Source organism: Trachemys scripta, chromosome 4, assembly GCF_013100865.1.
Source record: "Trachemys scripta elegans isolate TJP31775 chromosome 4, CAS_Tse_1.0, whole genome shotgun sequence".
NCBI lineage: Eukaryota > Metazoa > Chordata > Testudines > Emydidae > Trachemys > Trachemys scripta.
This window is the reverse complement of record NC_048301.1, coordinates 63,379,684-63,396,464: the sequence shown is the minus strand read 5'-3', so window position 1 is coordinate 63,396,464 and position 16,781 is coordinate 63,379,684. Positions and strand designations below refer to the sequence as shown.

Here is a 16,781-nt window from a genome sequence, read left to right as displayed (position 1 = left end):
CACACAAATACAATACAGTACTGTTTATTTGTTTTTAGTAGTTTACATTTAAGGGAAAGTTTAAAAAAAATTGACAAAGTAACAAATCTGTTTCTGTGCTTGTTTCATTTAAATTAAGATGGTTAAAAGCAACATTTTCTTCTGCATAGTAAAGTTTCAAAGCTGTATTAAGTCAATGTTCAGTTTTAAACTTTTTGAAACGACAACCAAAATGTTTTGTTCAGATACAAACATTTCAGAGTTACAAACAACTTCCATTCCCAAGGTGTTTGTAACTTTGAGGTTCTACTGTATTAAGTGGAATCATTACCATAGAACCATATTTCTTGGCTCGAATGTACAGTTATTTCATTATCTCTGGAATATTTATTGATGACATGCAAGTTTTACATTTTGGGAATAACTTGGATGATGGCAAGGAGAAGCAGAGGGGACGTGGCCAGACTGTACAGTGCCAAAATGTGATCCATCTCTGCGAAGCTGCAGAGGGGAGAGCAGCCCAGATGTCCAGAATCGTGGGAGTGGCTGCTTGCATAAAATAAATTCAGTAAGAAGTTTTCCAATCTTTACCAGTAGTGATCAAAAGTATTGCCATGCGGCTGTTCACGAACGGACCTCTGTGAAATGTGTACTGATCCTCAATTCCATACCCAGGTGTTCACATCACAAAACCATTCTCACAGCTGGTGCCATTGTTGGTATCATAATCAGAGAGATGAAAGATTAAACCATGAAATATTGACTAGACTTTACTCCCAGAGCAGGTCCTGCCAGTATAAGACTAAACCACAGTATCTCCACTGGAGGACATTTGCACTACTGCTCACACTATGCCTGTGTGGATAGAGGACAGAATAAAGTAAAAGTGTGGTTTTACTCTGAAAAGTGACTATGTAAAATGGTTACCTTTATGCTAAACAATCTTCTCCTTACCTGTAATAACAGATTTGCTGACTTTAGTAACCAAAATTTGATTCTTTACTCCTGCTAGCCTTGTAGAGACAAGAGAGAGAGAGAGAGATGGGGATGCAATTCCTCTTCCTGAATCAATAAAATTCTTTACTTTATTCCAATCTTTTGTGTAAACTCAGTGAAGGCAGTGGAACTATACGGGTGTTACTGAAGGCATAATTTGAAAATAATGGGTCTGAGCAACTGTTAATGAGGTCCTGAGGTCACTGAGATTGTAATGCCCTTTAATCTAGCAGATTAAGGCATAGCAAATTCCTGTGGCTGGAAACTGAAGTTAGAAAAATTCAAATTGGAAATAAATTGCAGATTCTTTTTGAGGGTAATTAATCATTGCAATGTCTTACCAAAGAACTTCATTTCCCTTGAAATCTTTACATTGAGACTGGAGGTCTGTCTAAAATATATGGCCTAGTTACACTACAAATTAGAGTACTTGATAGTGTTAATTTACATAGCAGTGAAGAAAAATTCCCTCCATTGCAGGAATTACTGGGTGAAATTGTTTGGCCTGTTTTATGTAGGGGACCAAACCAGATGATTATAGTAGTCCCCTCTGGCTTTAAAATCTAATCTATTTTACAATCATTATTTTCAGGCTAGAACTGGACTTTATGTAAGTTTTTAATGAAATCTCAACTAATCATAATGTTAGGGGTTTTTTTTCCATTTGCGTGGAAGAATTTGAATCAATCATGTACAGTGCTCCTAGATAAGGATTTTGTATATTTATGAAATAAACATTTTGTATTCTCTCTACCAATTGAAATTGGTTAGTTACTTTTAAAATTATTTTTCTCAAAATGTTTGTCACTTGAATTATTTTCCCAGAAAATATATTATTTTAAGAAAATAGCCAGACAGAACACTAGGGGGAATTTTAAAACTGTCAGTTCCATAACAGTATTTTGTCCATAGAAGAAATCATTGTTTTTGCTGGTGGAGTCATGAATCAAACTGTCAAAAAAAAAAATCTGTCCAAAAACCCCCCACATTTTTTAAATGACATTTGTTAATAGTAGTGCTCATAAAAGTGAGGGATTAATAATAGTAGATAGAGGTTTTTGTGAGCTTCCACACACAGCTCTAATAATGCACCTCAATCCTGATATGCATAATTGCCAGTAGTCTAGTCCTATATCGTAGTGTGATACAATTGTGGAGAGGATAGATGAATAGTAGAGACTGAGATTAAAAGCAAAATTATTGGTTTCAACCCAGATAAATATGAACCCAAACCTCCAGAACTGAGATTAGTTTAGTTGCTTACTGTAACAAGAACAGGACTGCCAGCGCAATATAGCAAGCTGCAAAATGCCAGAAGTTCTCATTCTCCCTTTCTCAGCATGTCTGTGCTTTAATTAGGGCTCTGATTTTTCTACAGTCTGGCAGCACAAAAGATTAGCCTTCAGCATTCACAGAAGAATGGAATTACATATCCAGTCTGCAGCAGGAGGGATGGCATAGATAGGTAAGGTCAAGGACATGGATTTTAAACGGCTTTTAAATAACATTTAAGTAGTCTCCTCTCTCCAATGTATTAATAAAATGTGTTCTATAGCAATGGCCCAACTAAAACACTCTAGTACCTCTATTGTAATATCTAGTGTGTTAAGACTGTTAATATAGAATGCTATGTTCCTTAAAGGGCCACAAGTAATTTTCTTTTGGTTGCACTGGAAATAATTTTATATCACCCTATATGATGAAGAATTTACCAGCTCTGTTAGTGTGGTACCGGCTATGTCACTTTTAAACTACTGGACAATTATCCCCGCTATAGTGGAGAAGGAAATACAACAAAGAGCATCTGGTTGTGTTTTCCCCCATATCTGAATGTGTTTTGCCATGCCAGACAGAACATATTTCTTTTCCTATACATATTGTGTATATGCATGTGAACACAAATACCCAATTTAAATTAAAGGGTAAATTACAGCTGAAGTGCCAGGAATTCTGCAGCCAAGCATGCATTCAGAGATGGATATTGTGTAGCTTTGGCAAAATTTATTAAAATCAATTGCAAAGATCATCTTGGTGGGGAAAATTGCACTTGAAGTCCTGTGAATTTCTAGGGACCTTCACAACTATCTGCATGCTACTTTGCCCTGAGTGCAAACACACTTTAAAAAGAGGACGCATTCAGGCCAAAGAGGACACCAAATCATGCCATACTAAAAAAAACAAAACCCATGAATTCAAGAGGCATATTCATGCCTCATTGTTTGGTTTGGGGGGTAACTCAATTTAATAGAAATAGAATGCAGAGTCAAAGTAGAAATGTCAAGATTCAGTCTGGCTAGTGGAGCTAAGACTCATAACTTGGATCTGGAACAAGCTCAGCAAACATTTTGGGAGCCTAGTTTTAGACATGTAGAGGCCTCATAGGGGATGAACACTAGCAGATCCCATTTACTTCAGGTAGAGAAACGATTGCTCTAGTACTTCTAAAAATCAGGCACTAGACCTGAGATTTATAAAGTATCCTAAGGAGATTGGGTATCTAACTCCCTTTCAATGGGATTTGGAGCCTTTGGCTTACTGAGGCTCCTTGGAAAATCCCAGCCTCAGAGTCTGAAGTTGGGAACTCAAAGTTAGAGAACACATTTGAAAACTGATCCTTAGGACAAGATTTTTCAAAAACTGGGCCCTTAAAGCTAGCATCAGTGAGAGCTGAGGGTGTTCAGTGCTTCTGAAAATGTGGCTGAATTTATTTAGGAGCCTCACTTTGGGGCCTTAAGTCTGAAAATGTTGCCCATTGTGTTCACTACAAAGACAGTGGAAGGCTCAGCCTTTCTTCATAGTGAACATAGCCCCAAAAGCTCCTTTCTTTAAAAAGGTTTTGTGAGGGGAAACAGTTGTCATGGAATCAAAGAAATCAGAGATGTGAAAAAAAAATAACATCTCTACCCCGATATAATGCGACCCGATATAACATGAATTTGGATATAACGCGGTAAAGTAGTGCTCCAGGGGGGCAGGGCTGCACGCTCCAGCGGATCAAAGCCAGTTCAATATAACACGGTTTCACCTATAATGCGGTAAGATTTTTTTGGCTCCCGAGGACAACGTTATATCGGGGTAGAGGTGTATTAAGTCACCTCCTCTAGGCCAGTACAAAAATTTTTCCTGCACTTTATCCTCCAGTTCTTTTCCAGGTATAATAATATTGACCTACATTACAGAAATGTCAAGAGAAGTTGTTGTGCGAAGTTTGAGCCACTCAGATGATATGGTGATGGAGGCCATATTTGACAGATTTTTTTTTTTAAATAGCACAAGGGCTTGTGCTTCCTCCTTTTCCTTTGAGGAACTATTCTACATTCAAATATATCTTAATGTTAAGAAGCTTTTTATATAGCTTAAATTTTCCTTTTCTAAAATTCCTTGTTTTATACCCATATTTATCATGCTAAAAAGTCCTCAACCTTGTTGGTGTTTAAGCATTGCACCCTTTGAATATTTGCAGATTCTTGCACAGTCATTACTTATTTACTTTCTAATCTTTCCTCATAAGTCAAACCTACAGCCTTTTAAAATAATTTCCTTTACCTATATCTCTCTGTTAATCATAGAATCATAGGACTGGAAGGGACCTTGAGAGGTCATCTAGTCCAGTCCCCTGCACTCATGGCAGGACCGAGTATTAGACCATTCCTGACAGGTATTTGTCTAGCGTGGTATTAAAAATCTCCACTGATGAAGATTCCACAACCTCTTTAGGCAATTTATTCCAGTACTTTACCATCCTGACAGGAAGTTTTTCCTAATGTCCAGCCTAAACCTCCCTTACTGCAATTTAAACCCATTGCTTCTTGTCCTATCCTCAGAGGTTACGAAGAAAAATTATTCTCCTTCCTCCTTGTAACAACCTTTTATGTACTTGAAAACTGTTATCATGTCCCCTCTCAATCTTCTCTTTTTCAGACTAAACAAACCCTTTTTTTTTTTTCAATCTTCCCTCGTAGGTCATGTTTTCTAGACCTTAAATCATTTTTGTTGCTCTTCTCTGGATTTTCTCAAATTTGTCCACATCTCTTCTGAAATGTGTCGCCCAGAATTGGACACAATACTATAGTTGAGGCCTCATCAGCGCAGAGTAGAGCGGAAGAATTACTTCTTGTGTCTTGCTTACAATACTCCTGCTAATACATCCCAGATTGATGTTTTCTTTTTTTTGCAACAGTGTTACACTGTTGACTCATATTTAGTTTGTGGTCCACTATGACCCTCAGATCTCTTCCCACAGTACTCCTTCCTAGGCAGTCATTTCCCATTTTGTATGTGTGCAACTGATTGTTCCTTCCTAAATGGAGCACTTTGCATTTGTCCTTACTGAATTTCATCCTATTTACTTCAGATCATTTCTCCAGTTTGTCCAGATGATTTTGAATTTTAATCCTATCCTCCAAAGCACTTGCAACACCTCCCAACTTGGTATTGTCTGCAAACTTTATAAGTGTACTCTCTATGCCAGAGGTGGGCAAACTACAGCCCGCGGGCCACATCCAGCCCACTGGACCATCCTTCACGGCCCTTGAGCTCCCGGCCGGGGAGGCTAGCCCCCCAGCCCCTCCCCTGTTGTCTCCACTACCCCTGCAGTCATGCTGCCATGTGGGCAGCGCTCTGGGTGGCAGGGATGCGTACTCCTGCTGAGCAGCGCGGCAGCATGTTTGGCTCTGGCCAGGTGGCGCGGCGGCCAGACATGCTGCTCTGAGCAGCACAGTAAGGGGGCCGGGGCCCGAGGGTTGGATAAGGGATGGGAGGTCTCGGGGGGCAAGTCAGGGGACAGGGAGCAGGGGGTGGTTGGATGGGGCGGAGGTTTTGGGGGGAGGTCAGGGGATGGGGGAGGGGGTTGGATAAGTGTGGGAGTCCTGGGGGGCCTGTCATGGGGCGGAGGTGTGGATAGGAGTCAGGGGATGGGGAACAGGGAGGGTTGGATAGGCATGAGGTCCCAGGGAACCTGTCAAAGGGTGGGGGTGTGGATAGGAGTCAGAGCAGTCAGGGGACTGGGAGCAGGGGGGTTAGATAGGGGGTGGAGTCCTGGGGGCGGTTAGGGGTGGGGTGTCCCGGGAGGGGGTGGTTAGGGACAAGGAGCAGGGGGGGTTGGATTGGTCGGAGGTTCTGAGGGGGGCAGTCAGGGGGCGGAAAGTGGGAGGGGTCGGAAAGTGGGAGGGGTCGGATAGGGGGCGGGGGCCAGGCTGTTTGGAGAGGCACAGCCTTTCCTACCCGGCCCTCCATACAGTTTTGCAATGCCAATGTGGCCCTCGGGCCCAAAAGTTTGCCCACCCCTGCTCTATGCCATTCACTAAATCATTGATGAAGATATTGAACAGAACAGAATCCAGAACTGATCCCTGCGGGATCTCGCTCATTATGCCCTTCCAGCATGACACTGAACCATTGATGACTACTCTCTGGGAATGGTTTTCCAACCAGTTTTGCATCTACTTTATAGTAGCTCCATCTAGATTGCATTTCCCTAGTTTGTTTATGAGAAGGTCATGCGAGACAATATCAAAAGCTTTACTAAAGTCAAGATATACCAGGTCTACCACTTCTCCCTATCCACAAGGCTTGTTATCCTGTCAAAGAAAGTGATCAGGATGGTTTGAGACAATTTGTTCTTGACAAATCTATGCTGACTGTTACTTCTCACCTTACTTTCTTCTAGATATTTGCAAATTGATTGTTTAATTATTTGCTCCATTATCTTTCCAGGTACAGAAGTTAATGAGATGCTTAATTCCAGTCTTCCAAGTGTGGTTATACCAGATTTTTTTAAGAGGAGGGGATTAACTGCAGGAGTGGTGGAAGCTCTCTAAAAGTGGGGGGGGCCACAAGTGAACCATGGCCTCACCCACTGCCTGATACCCTGATCCTGGCTTGCCTCTTCCCTCAAGATTCCGTCCCCCGCTCGCTCCTCTCCACCCTTTCCTCACCTCCGTTACTTGTCCTTATGATAGGTAAAAAGTGATGGGGCCATGTCCTCCTTTCCCCCACCCCCCATTCTGATGCCCTTGACTCCAGGTGTTGCACCTACATATTCAACTCTAAAACACATTTAATTTTTGTCACCATATTCCATTGCAAATTCCTTTCTAATTTGCTATCCACTACTGTATCAATCCTAAATTTCTTTTAGCATTACTGTTGTCTATGTTCATCCTTTCCATTAATTATTAATGGTAAATATTTATATTATGATAGCATCCAAAGGTCTAGGTCCCCATTGTGCTCAGTGCTGTATAAAACGAGAAAAGAGACCATCCCTGCCCTGTGTTCTAGATTATTTCCCCCAGATTTTATATATATATATAAAAATTATATATATATATTTTTTTTAAGGATTTTTTCCCAAACTGAATCTTATTTTATTTCTCTATCCTCAAGGGTATGCACTATTTGTCCTAAGTTAGCAGCAGTTTAGTAAGCCATTGCCCAGAAAAGCAGCTGTTTTAATGAGGGAAAAGTACCATTTTTTTCATTGAACCACATGGCAAATTTCATAGGAAACCATTTAAATTTCACAACACATTTTAATGGTCAATGTACAATGATGCCTTTATAAAGTGTTTAAAATTGTTTCAGTACCCACCTAAAGAAAAATAATATTTTCCATGTGCTTTTAGCTTGTTGGGTTTTACTTTGAAAAATTCCAGGAATCAAAAACTAGCTTGAGTATAATCTGTTTAAAACACATTTTAATCAAATCAATTTAAACAAACATCCCAGAGTTTGTATTATTATAAAGTTTGTGTTCAGTTAAGATCATTGAGCTACAGCATTCTGTCTAGATGCAAATGGTCTGGTTTTATGCTTCTACATTTCTCTATGAGCAATGCAATATAATCAGGAAAGAATTTTCAGCACTTGCACTGAGGATTGGCACACAGACAACCAACTACAATGTTTGCCAGTTCTGGGAAACATTATGTGGTGGCCTACCAAAGCTGAATTATATTTTCACTCCAACTGAACTGATTTCTTGAATTGCTCAAATGCAGATTCCAAGTAAGCAATTGTTACAATAAATGAAAAACTGGCAGAGAATTTGAATGCCACCTTTTCTCCAGAGATTTTGTTTTTAACTGCAAATGCTTATTTTAATGTTTTTCATTAAATAAGTGATGACTATGAAAGTAAAATAGTTTAACACAAACTATGGACATTGTAACTTGAATATCATGTTTTCAGATAGGATGCACTGATGTTAATTGCTATGAACAGTTATTCCAGGGACTCTCAGACCTTTGGAGTCAAGGATTAATGTTAGCTGTGTATAGTTTCTCACTGATGGAGGATGGTTCTAACTAAGGCCCCAATTCAGCAAAGTACGTAAATCCATATCTACCTTTTTAAGCATTTGAGTAGTCCAATTTAAAATCCATAGACATGTCCCTAAGTATCTTGCTGTCTCAGAGCCTAAATTACCACAAGATCCATCTTATCTACAGTACATCCTTGATTACTCTAATGCAGGGTTCGGCAACCTTTCAGAAGTGGTGTGCCAAGTCTTCATTTATTTACTCTAATTTTAAGGTTTCGCGTGCCAGTAATACATTTTAATGTTTTTAGAAGGTCTCTTTCTATAAGTCTATAATATATAACTAAACTATTGTTGTATGTAAAGTAAATAAGGTTTTTAAAATGTTTAAGAAGCTTCATTTAAAATTAAATTAAAATGCAGAGCCCCCCGGACCGGTGGCCAGGATCCGGGCAGTGTGAGTGCCACTGAAAATCAGCTCGTGTGCCGCCTTTGGCGCACGTGACATAGGTTGCCTACCCCTGTTTTAATGTTATAGGAGACATTGAATAAGTTTGGATAATCAAGGGAATAGTTTCACTGTAACTACTGTACAATATAACAATGGGATGCATGTCTCTGTTTTGGCAGCAGGGAGATACAGAAAATTGTTTCTTTATTGTATTTGGTTATTTAAATGAAATGTATTAGGTGCCCAAAGACACATTCCAACAAATAAGTTAACAACAAAGTATGAAGTAAGAATGTTTTATTTGGCCTGTTCTGTATCTTTAGCTACATATTAATCAGTTTAGTATGTGATGTGTACAATATATTGTCATGCTATTGATGAATCTCACACCAACATTCCAAGGACCAGGCTGGTCATCTAGGAAAGTGACAGAATGGGAAAGAGAGTGCCATTCTGTCTTCACTAGGCCCAAATAATCGCCAGTATTTCACCTCCCAAATCTGTAGCAGTGATTTGGACAGAGTAGGGGATTTTTGTGGGAGTGAGGGCAAGAAGAAGGGATTATATCTTATTCTACAATACATCTGTTTATGAGAAGTGCTGTTTGCTTTCTGTTAATGTGTTTTATTGTTGGTACAACTCTAATTTCAACATTTAATATCCTTAGCATTAAGCCTCCAATTTATTTCCTGTATAAAATTTCATTGAATGGGATTTCTTTTAGCATCTTCCATTGACTTTGAAAGACTAAGGACAGTTGAAATCCTCTAAAGTGTGAGAAAGAGCAGTCATAGTTGAAGACAGATTTCAGGGTTTTTCTTTAAAAATTATATAAAATTAACTGCACTCTACCATTTCAACTTGATTGTAGTTAGCTAATAAATTCCCTTTGAAGCTCAGTAATACTCTGGGAATTTGTCCATGGCGCTAAAATTTAGTAGGTTCACTTGGATTTTATTGTAGCAGCACTTTCACTTGACGATAGTTTGTCATTTCTTTAAGAATGTTATAATTCAAATGTAGAAAGACTGAAATAGTAGCTCCTTTGTAGGTGTCCATTCTGATTCTCCTCTGCTATATAGTCTTCGCTCTGATTTTCATGTTTTTCAGACCATGCGAGGCATATGTGGGGCAGGGTATGCAGTGAGAGATTGGAGAAAACTTAATCCATGCCATATCATTTTATGCGGTATTAAAAAGCAGGGCTTTCACAAGAGTGAGTAAAGAAGCCAGTGGGACAGGAACTCTGGCCTACAGAAACTATATCCAGCCCAAGGAGTCTCAGCTTTTGGACTTGCCACCATGCTGTAACTTGTCCAGTTACCCAGTTAGTGTTCCCATTTTGTCCCCACCAGTGAAAAATCTGGTGACTTCAGGATTGCAGTTAAGGTATCTCACCATATTTAGGTCTTTAATAAAGCATCTGTCATGTCTAGCTAGCTGTGGGGATGGATTTTGATGGAACATTGTCTGGACCATAGTTTGCAGTTTGAACATCCATATTGGGATCATTCATCTCTGAGACAGTAGAGATCTGATTGGCTTTGCCAAGGTTCTTAATGATGCTAAAGTTGTATTTGGCAGTTTCTACAAAGCTGTTCTCCAGTAACCAGCCGTCTGACTCACACTCTGGATCACCCAATAGGAGAACATTCTTCATTGCAGTTTGCAGGTAACGGACCCCAATAAGTACAGAGATCTGTAAGAAAAGGATAATAGTTAACTATGGAGTGCATATTACAGCCTGAATTCCACTAGTGACAACTGGCTGTGTCCATTAGACATTAGTGTGATTATTAGTATTGGGTAGAACTGTTGAGATCCAGTAATAGATCTAACAAGTCTCCTGAGAGTGTTAGAGAAAATTATACCACAGACAATTTTATTAGACCTCTGTACTTCAGTTAGAATTCTCAGTACAGCAAAGGATAGTATAGAATTTCTGTTGAGTACTTCAGACAGAAGAGCTACCATTACTTACTGGCACCATTAGACATGAGGGGTGAAATCCTGGACAAAATGAAGTAAATGCAGTGAGTGGGGTGTGGGCAGTTAGACCTAGTGGTTGGGGCTGAGTCATGCCTAGTGGAAGGCAGGGGAGCAGGGACCTGGAGTAAGGCAAGACAGCAAGAACTGGGAGTGAACAGGCGTCTGGGATAGGAAGACTGGAACCAGGAGCAGGTGGGGAAACAGGAACTGGGATCAGGCAGGAATGCAGGGCTCAGGAATCAGGTAAGCCGGAGGGGTCCATAGTAGCAGCCAGCCAGGGATTCCTCTAGTTAAGTGGTTCTCAACCTATTTACCATTGTGGGCCTTGGGGGGAAGAGGCGGGGCAGGGCCAGGGCCTCGGCCTCGTATGTCTGGTTTTCAGCAATTAAAAAGGTGGTAATCCTATGATTAGGCCGCAAGTGGATTGCAGGTTGAGAACCACTGCTGACAACTTCCTGTTGTTACTTCCTGGTTTATATAGAGTCCCTCAGCCAATTAGGAGGCTGGATGTTCCCCCTCTCAGGAGTTTTGGGGGCAGGGCCCACTATCAACTAATGCTTCACTGGAGGCAGTTGTGGACTGGGCCCTACCTGGAGACCCATGGGCCTGGGTTTGAGGCCTGTGATCCCTCTCAGTAAATGGGAATTTTGCAATTCGCTTCTATGGAGCCCCAGTTTTATTAATGAGCTTTCATCATTCAGTATTCAGTCATGTACCTACATCTCATTGCAGGAATTGAAAGGGGATAGCCTACAGCGTAGGGTAAAGTCTAATCTTAGGGAGAAAGCTTCCCACTCCCATAGATCAATGATAACCTGGAGAGTAGTTTTCCTGGTGGATTCCTGAGACTGAATTTTTCAAAAGTATCCAAAGGTATATTGGAACTGAGGTGGTGGCTGTTTAAAAGGCAAATGAGCGCTGGTTTGGCAGGAAGAACAGTACTGATAATTTCTGGCACCTTTAAAATGCATAGTGAAATTCTCAGGGCAGATCCTTCCCCAGAACATAAATGCATATTGCATGAATGCATTTCAGTGAAGATGCAAGAAACTGTCCTATCTGAAAATTGTTACTGTGTAATGTTTAAAACAAAATGTTTAATGCTTGTACAATAAAGTAACAATCAGAAAAAATCAAACTAGTATTAAAGAGGGATGGAAACTGGTTTTAATCTCTGCCATTGGGCTCCTTTGAATGTGGGTCAAAGCTTCCAGGTGGTTTTCTCTGCAGCCCACAATAGCATGAATGCATTTTTGCAGATGCAAACACTCTGTCTACATGGTTATTTTGGTTGCAGAGCTGGAGGCTGCAGCTGAATATGTGTTCCATAATGATATTGATAACCCCCAGCAGGGCACTCTGAGATATTGATATTAATCCAAACCTTTATTCATAGATAAAATTAACAGTTTATTTTAGTCTCCCTCTCTTTCCTCAGATTCCTTCTTAAAATTCACTTTTTCAAGCCATTTTTTCTCTTTTCCCATCTATAATCCTTACACCTACCTCACCTAATCTGCTATCCAGTGTCTTGTCCTGTTTGTCTCAGATTGTAAACTCTTCAGGGCAAGGAATGTGTCTTAATCTGTTTATACATTTACAATGCTATATACATGATTTCTTGTCGTTATAATTTTCAGTGAGATTTGCTTCTCCTCTTATGGACTTAGAGAAAGCTGCCTGTACTCAAGAAAGTGTTTCTGGAATTGTATTGGAGACATTAGCTGACCAAATCACTGGATGATTGCAGATGTGCCTCTCACGCATTACACTCTAGTCATTCCCATTCCTATTTCCCGAGATCAGGCAGCCTGAAAGTATTCATCTCCAAGTTCTGATACAGGAATCTCTCAGAACCCACCTTCTCAAGCCTTACCTCAAACAACCAGATGATGAGCACTGTGAGCCCAATTGACCTCATGATATCAGTGTAGTAATCCAACAGGGCCTGCCTGCACCCCTTCATCCAGATATTGAGCTCCTCCATAAGAAAATCATAATTATAGTGAGCAGTGTTATTTGTAAGATGGTATTGGATACAAGGCCGTGGTGAATTTGGATTGCAGCAGCTGAAGGGCACTCCATCCACCAAGAACTTCCCATCAACATTACTTTTCAGACGGCTGCAACAAGATGGAAAGTAAAGGCATTATAGAGCTGGTAGCAGCAGCAATAGATACACTGGCAATTTCTGTCACTGTTGTTTAGAAACTACATCATAATGCTGGATAGCTGCAGACCTTTCAAAGGTGGAGTAGGGAGAATGAGAATACATTTTCCCAATATGCGATGTTGTTCAATATGGAAAGGAGAAATTTCTCTTCCGCTAACATGTTTCCTCAAGTGTAGCATCAGTTCTATGTTAAATATGACCTCTGATGATGGACTGTGTCCTGCATTTGCAGGGAGTGGATTCAATGATGATATGAAGAACAGGACAAGGTATCTTTCTAGACACCTGCACTAAGAATATTAAAATAGCAAAAACTATAATTTGGTTTACTTGGTGCAATTCTAGTGCAAGACAGAGCATTATAATGCTGTGTTTTGCTAGCATCTCTGCTTCTTTAGTGATTTTTTGTAACATAAGAATGTCTTAAAAACATCACCTAGTACAGGAACAAATGTGGGCCACAGTAACCATGAGAGATTGCTTATTGACTGTTGAACATTGTATCCATCTGACGTGGCTGGAATGACATGTATTCCATGACCATTTACTATACATGAATGTCCCCTCTCTTTATTTTGCTAGTGGTCCTATTAGAAATAGTGAAGTTGCTTGTTTAACATCCTGTCAAAATGTTATCCCTCAGTGAGCTACCACCAAATCTCAGGGAGGTTGCCTGCTATATCAACTACAGGACTGAGGTAAGTATGAACTCCTCCATCTTGTAAAGTCTCTACCTTAATTTTGCTCCTCTGATTCTCTGGGCCACTCTACTCCTGCTAATGGGAGCAGAATGAAACAGAGATAAAAGAACCTCATCAGTCAAGTGCCTGAAAGTGCATGGAGTATAACTAGTGTAAATGTCATAGAGCAACAAATTGGCAGGAGAACCAAAGAGACACAGAATTGAGGCCAGGAAAGAAACCATAATGGAGGGGAAAGGAGAGGGTGGACAGATCAAATGGAAAAGGAAAAGGTTCCTATCTTGGCCTGTAGTTCCCCTTTACTCATGATCCTCACTCCCAATGTCCCCCCCACCTCTAAAATGATAGAATAATGGCTCCTGTATCTCAGTGACATGACTCCATTTAGCTACATGGTGATGGTTAAAATTCACTCATTTTCTGGGGCCCTAAGCATTCTTTTATTCCTAGCCATCATTTTTTCATTTCCTTGTTGCTCACTACAAGTAGCTGTGGTGAGAAGGGTACTCTATTTCTAATATCTGCAACAGAAGGTTCAAAAATCTGCCACAATATTTCCCTCAGTGATGGCAAATAGCAAATTCTGACAAGTAATGTTGGAATTTGCTACTGCTGTACCAATGGCAGAAATATTATGGGTAAGAAGACTGGGCAATGTGGGGAGATGCTCATTAGAACTTACTACCTTATTTCAGTGTAATCAAATTACATGGGTTGTTGCAGCAGGCATTTTTATGGTGAACAAAAACAGATGGGTGACCCCGTTTACTTTTATACTCCAAGGATGTGCTTGTAACTAACGAAAGCAATCATATGACCTTGTTAGCGCCTTTTCCCCCCTTCTACAACTTCCAGCCTTTGTAACCATTTCTTGTCCTAGTGTGGTTTAATTTAGATTGGAGGCTCTTCAGAGCAGGGACATTGTTTTATTTGTCTACACAGTGCATCATGTGCATTAATGGTGCCGTATAAGCAAATATGTTCTTGATGAGATGTGACACAGAACAGTGTTGTTTCTGCAGGACTGACAGGAGTGAAAAAGCAATTCATTTTACTTTTGTCTCAAAAGGTCAGCCGATATTGTTTGGCGTTCCCATGGAGAGCAGATCTCCTGAGTATAACAATTATATCACTTTTCAAAGTAGAACCATGCTTTAAAACATCTCTTCAATCTGCTCTCTCTTGTCAATACTTCCCACATTCTCCTTCTCCTAAGCAGTTAACCTAAGCCTTATTTTATTTACATGATAAACTGCTCTGGGCAGGAAAGGTGTCTTTGTCAGCTGCTTCTTTAACATTCTGATTGTTACTTTTTATGTTAAAAGAAGACTGCAGCAATTCTTTCTTAGATAAGTGAACCACTTAACTCTTCATGCTTTTCATGGGAAACCAGCACCAACATATGCAACTTTTCTCCTGAGATTTCCAGTCTCCCCCTTATCTTTTTATGTAATGTATATGGTGTTCGCAATGTCATTAACTCTCCAGAGTGGAAGCGCACTGAGCCTTGAACTTAGAGTTGTAGAGTCATGTATGTGAAGGAAGAGCTTTCAATTTTTTAAAAATGCAATAAATGATGACCAGACAATGTGGTGGCAGCACAATCAATGGTTTTCCTTTGGATAGATCCAGAAAACTGACTAGCAGACTGCTATGATTGAATTTCAGGGTAGCTGACTTGCCACCTTACAGAGGGAGTGAACATTTCAATGCATTGTGTAATATACCAAAAAGTTTTTTTTAAAAAGGCAACTTTTTATCATCCACATAGTTAACACATTTTGTAGATAGAATGATAATTCCAGATTTGACTCTACAGCTCTTATTCAAAGAGAGAAGTCCAGCGGACTTAGGGCTTGCTTCTGCTCCCTTTTAAGTCACTGAGAATTTTGATGGACTTATAATGTGAGCAAGATAGTGCCCTTAAGTGCTACCACACTAAGCTTATGTTCATCCTTGGTCTTAGGGTGACCATGTGGCCTAAACGAAGTGCTATTATTGTAATTATCTACCTGGCTGATACGATCAGATGCATGACACAGATTCTGCATGTGTTATGTTGACATCTCTGTGCTGATCTGATCACAGAAGTGCTTTCTTTCCTTGAGATAGACATACCACCAGAATTGATCAATGTGATCTTTGGAAGAACTTTTCTTTCCCTCACCCCCAAAATGTCCTAATCCTAACTACTGAAGTTTGATCTTCAAATGCAGGTGCAACAACCAGCTTTGCCCTGCTTTCCCCACCCTTCAGTGCTTATCCTCATATATTGACTCTCTAATGTGCCTCTACCTTTTGCTCAATACAAATTCTTTTTGAGTGAGGTGGGTTTTTGGAGGGGGGAAGAAGGGGAGATTTATTCCTTCTCTAACTTTCTATCATGACCAATTAATACTTACTCCAAAACCTCTTTGGAGGCCATATTCAGATAACGAACGGATATCCACTGAATTTCAAACCAGTCTCTGAAGCCATTGTTTCCACAGCACTGGAATCCAATTTGTAATAGGTCTATGGTTTTCTTTAAGAAGCACCGTCCAGGGATGTCTGTGTCCTTGTAGAACTTAATAGCATCTCTCAATCCCAGATAAAGAGACTCCTCCAGCTCATTCCTCATGGTATAGCACATGAGAGCACCCACCAGGATGCAGAAGGTGAAGCAGAAGGTGCACACAATGTAAGGGAGCATGACTAGCCTCCATCGAGAGAACTTGGTGGTGTCTGAACAGTCATAGCAGATTTTGCCACCAAGGAAGTTGATGATGCAAGCTATGACCCCTACTGAGATGAGCATGTTGGGAACAGAGTTAATCTCCCCTTTTGCCATCACCTCACTGCGCTTCTTGATCTCTATTTTCAGAAAGAGACCCAGGCTGAAGAGAATGACACCAGTCGCTACAGAAACCCAGTTGAGGATCCACAGGATCTGAGCCAATTTGTCTCTCTTAGTTTTTGTGAATTTTACTTTAAGGACTGCCATGGTCAGATCAGCATTGGAAAAAGAAACGTAGGTCAGGGGAAGCTCATAAGCAGATTAATAGCATGTATCTAGAGTGACGAAGGCATGCTGTAAGAGCCTGTGAAGGAAAGGAAGAGAGATTACTGTCTGTCCTTCATTGTATATTTATATAACATGTGCAGGGAACTTTCTATACACTCTGAAGCTGTATTGAAGATCTGCCAGGAGCACCCCAGCTCCTGCTTGAATTTTCTCCAGGAAGGAGGAAT

General features: G+C 40.3%; 1 protein-coding gene across 1 annotated transcript; it reads right to left on the bottom strand.

The window, feature by feature from the left end:
- Positions 1-10,119: 10,119 nt before the first annotated feature.
- Positions 10,120-16,533, bottom strand: LOC117877088 (photoreceptor outer segment membrane glycoprotein 2). Its single transcript, XM_034769855.1, has 3 exons — positions 15,953-16,533; positions 12,553-12,799; positions 10,120-10,386 (listed from the first exon to the last, which is right to left on the bottom strand). Exons 1-3 carry the CDS (start codon positions 16,531-16,533, stop codon positions 10,120-10,122), a joined length of 1,095 nt encoding a protein of 364 aa, XP_034625746.1.
- Between the last annotated feature and the right edge of the window lie 248 nt (positions 16,534-16,781).

Coding starts and splice junctions, on each gene's coding strand:
- LOC117877088 (XM_034769855.1), bottom strand. CDS start 16,533: ATGGCAGTCCTTAAAGTAAAATTCACAAAAACTAAGAGAGACAAATTG. Junction 12,800..15,952: donor GCCTCCAAAGAGGTTTTGGA/GTAAGTATTAAT, acceptor ATCTTGTTGCAG/CCGTCTGAAAAGTAATGTTG. Junction 10,387..12,552: donor TCATCATCTGGTTGTTTGAG/GTAAGGCTTGAG, acceptor CTTTTCTTACAG/ATCTCTGTACTTATTGGGGT.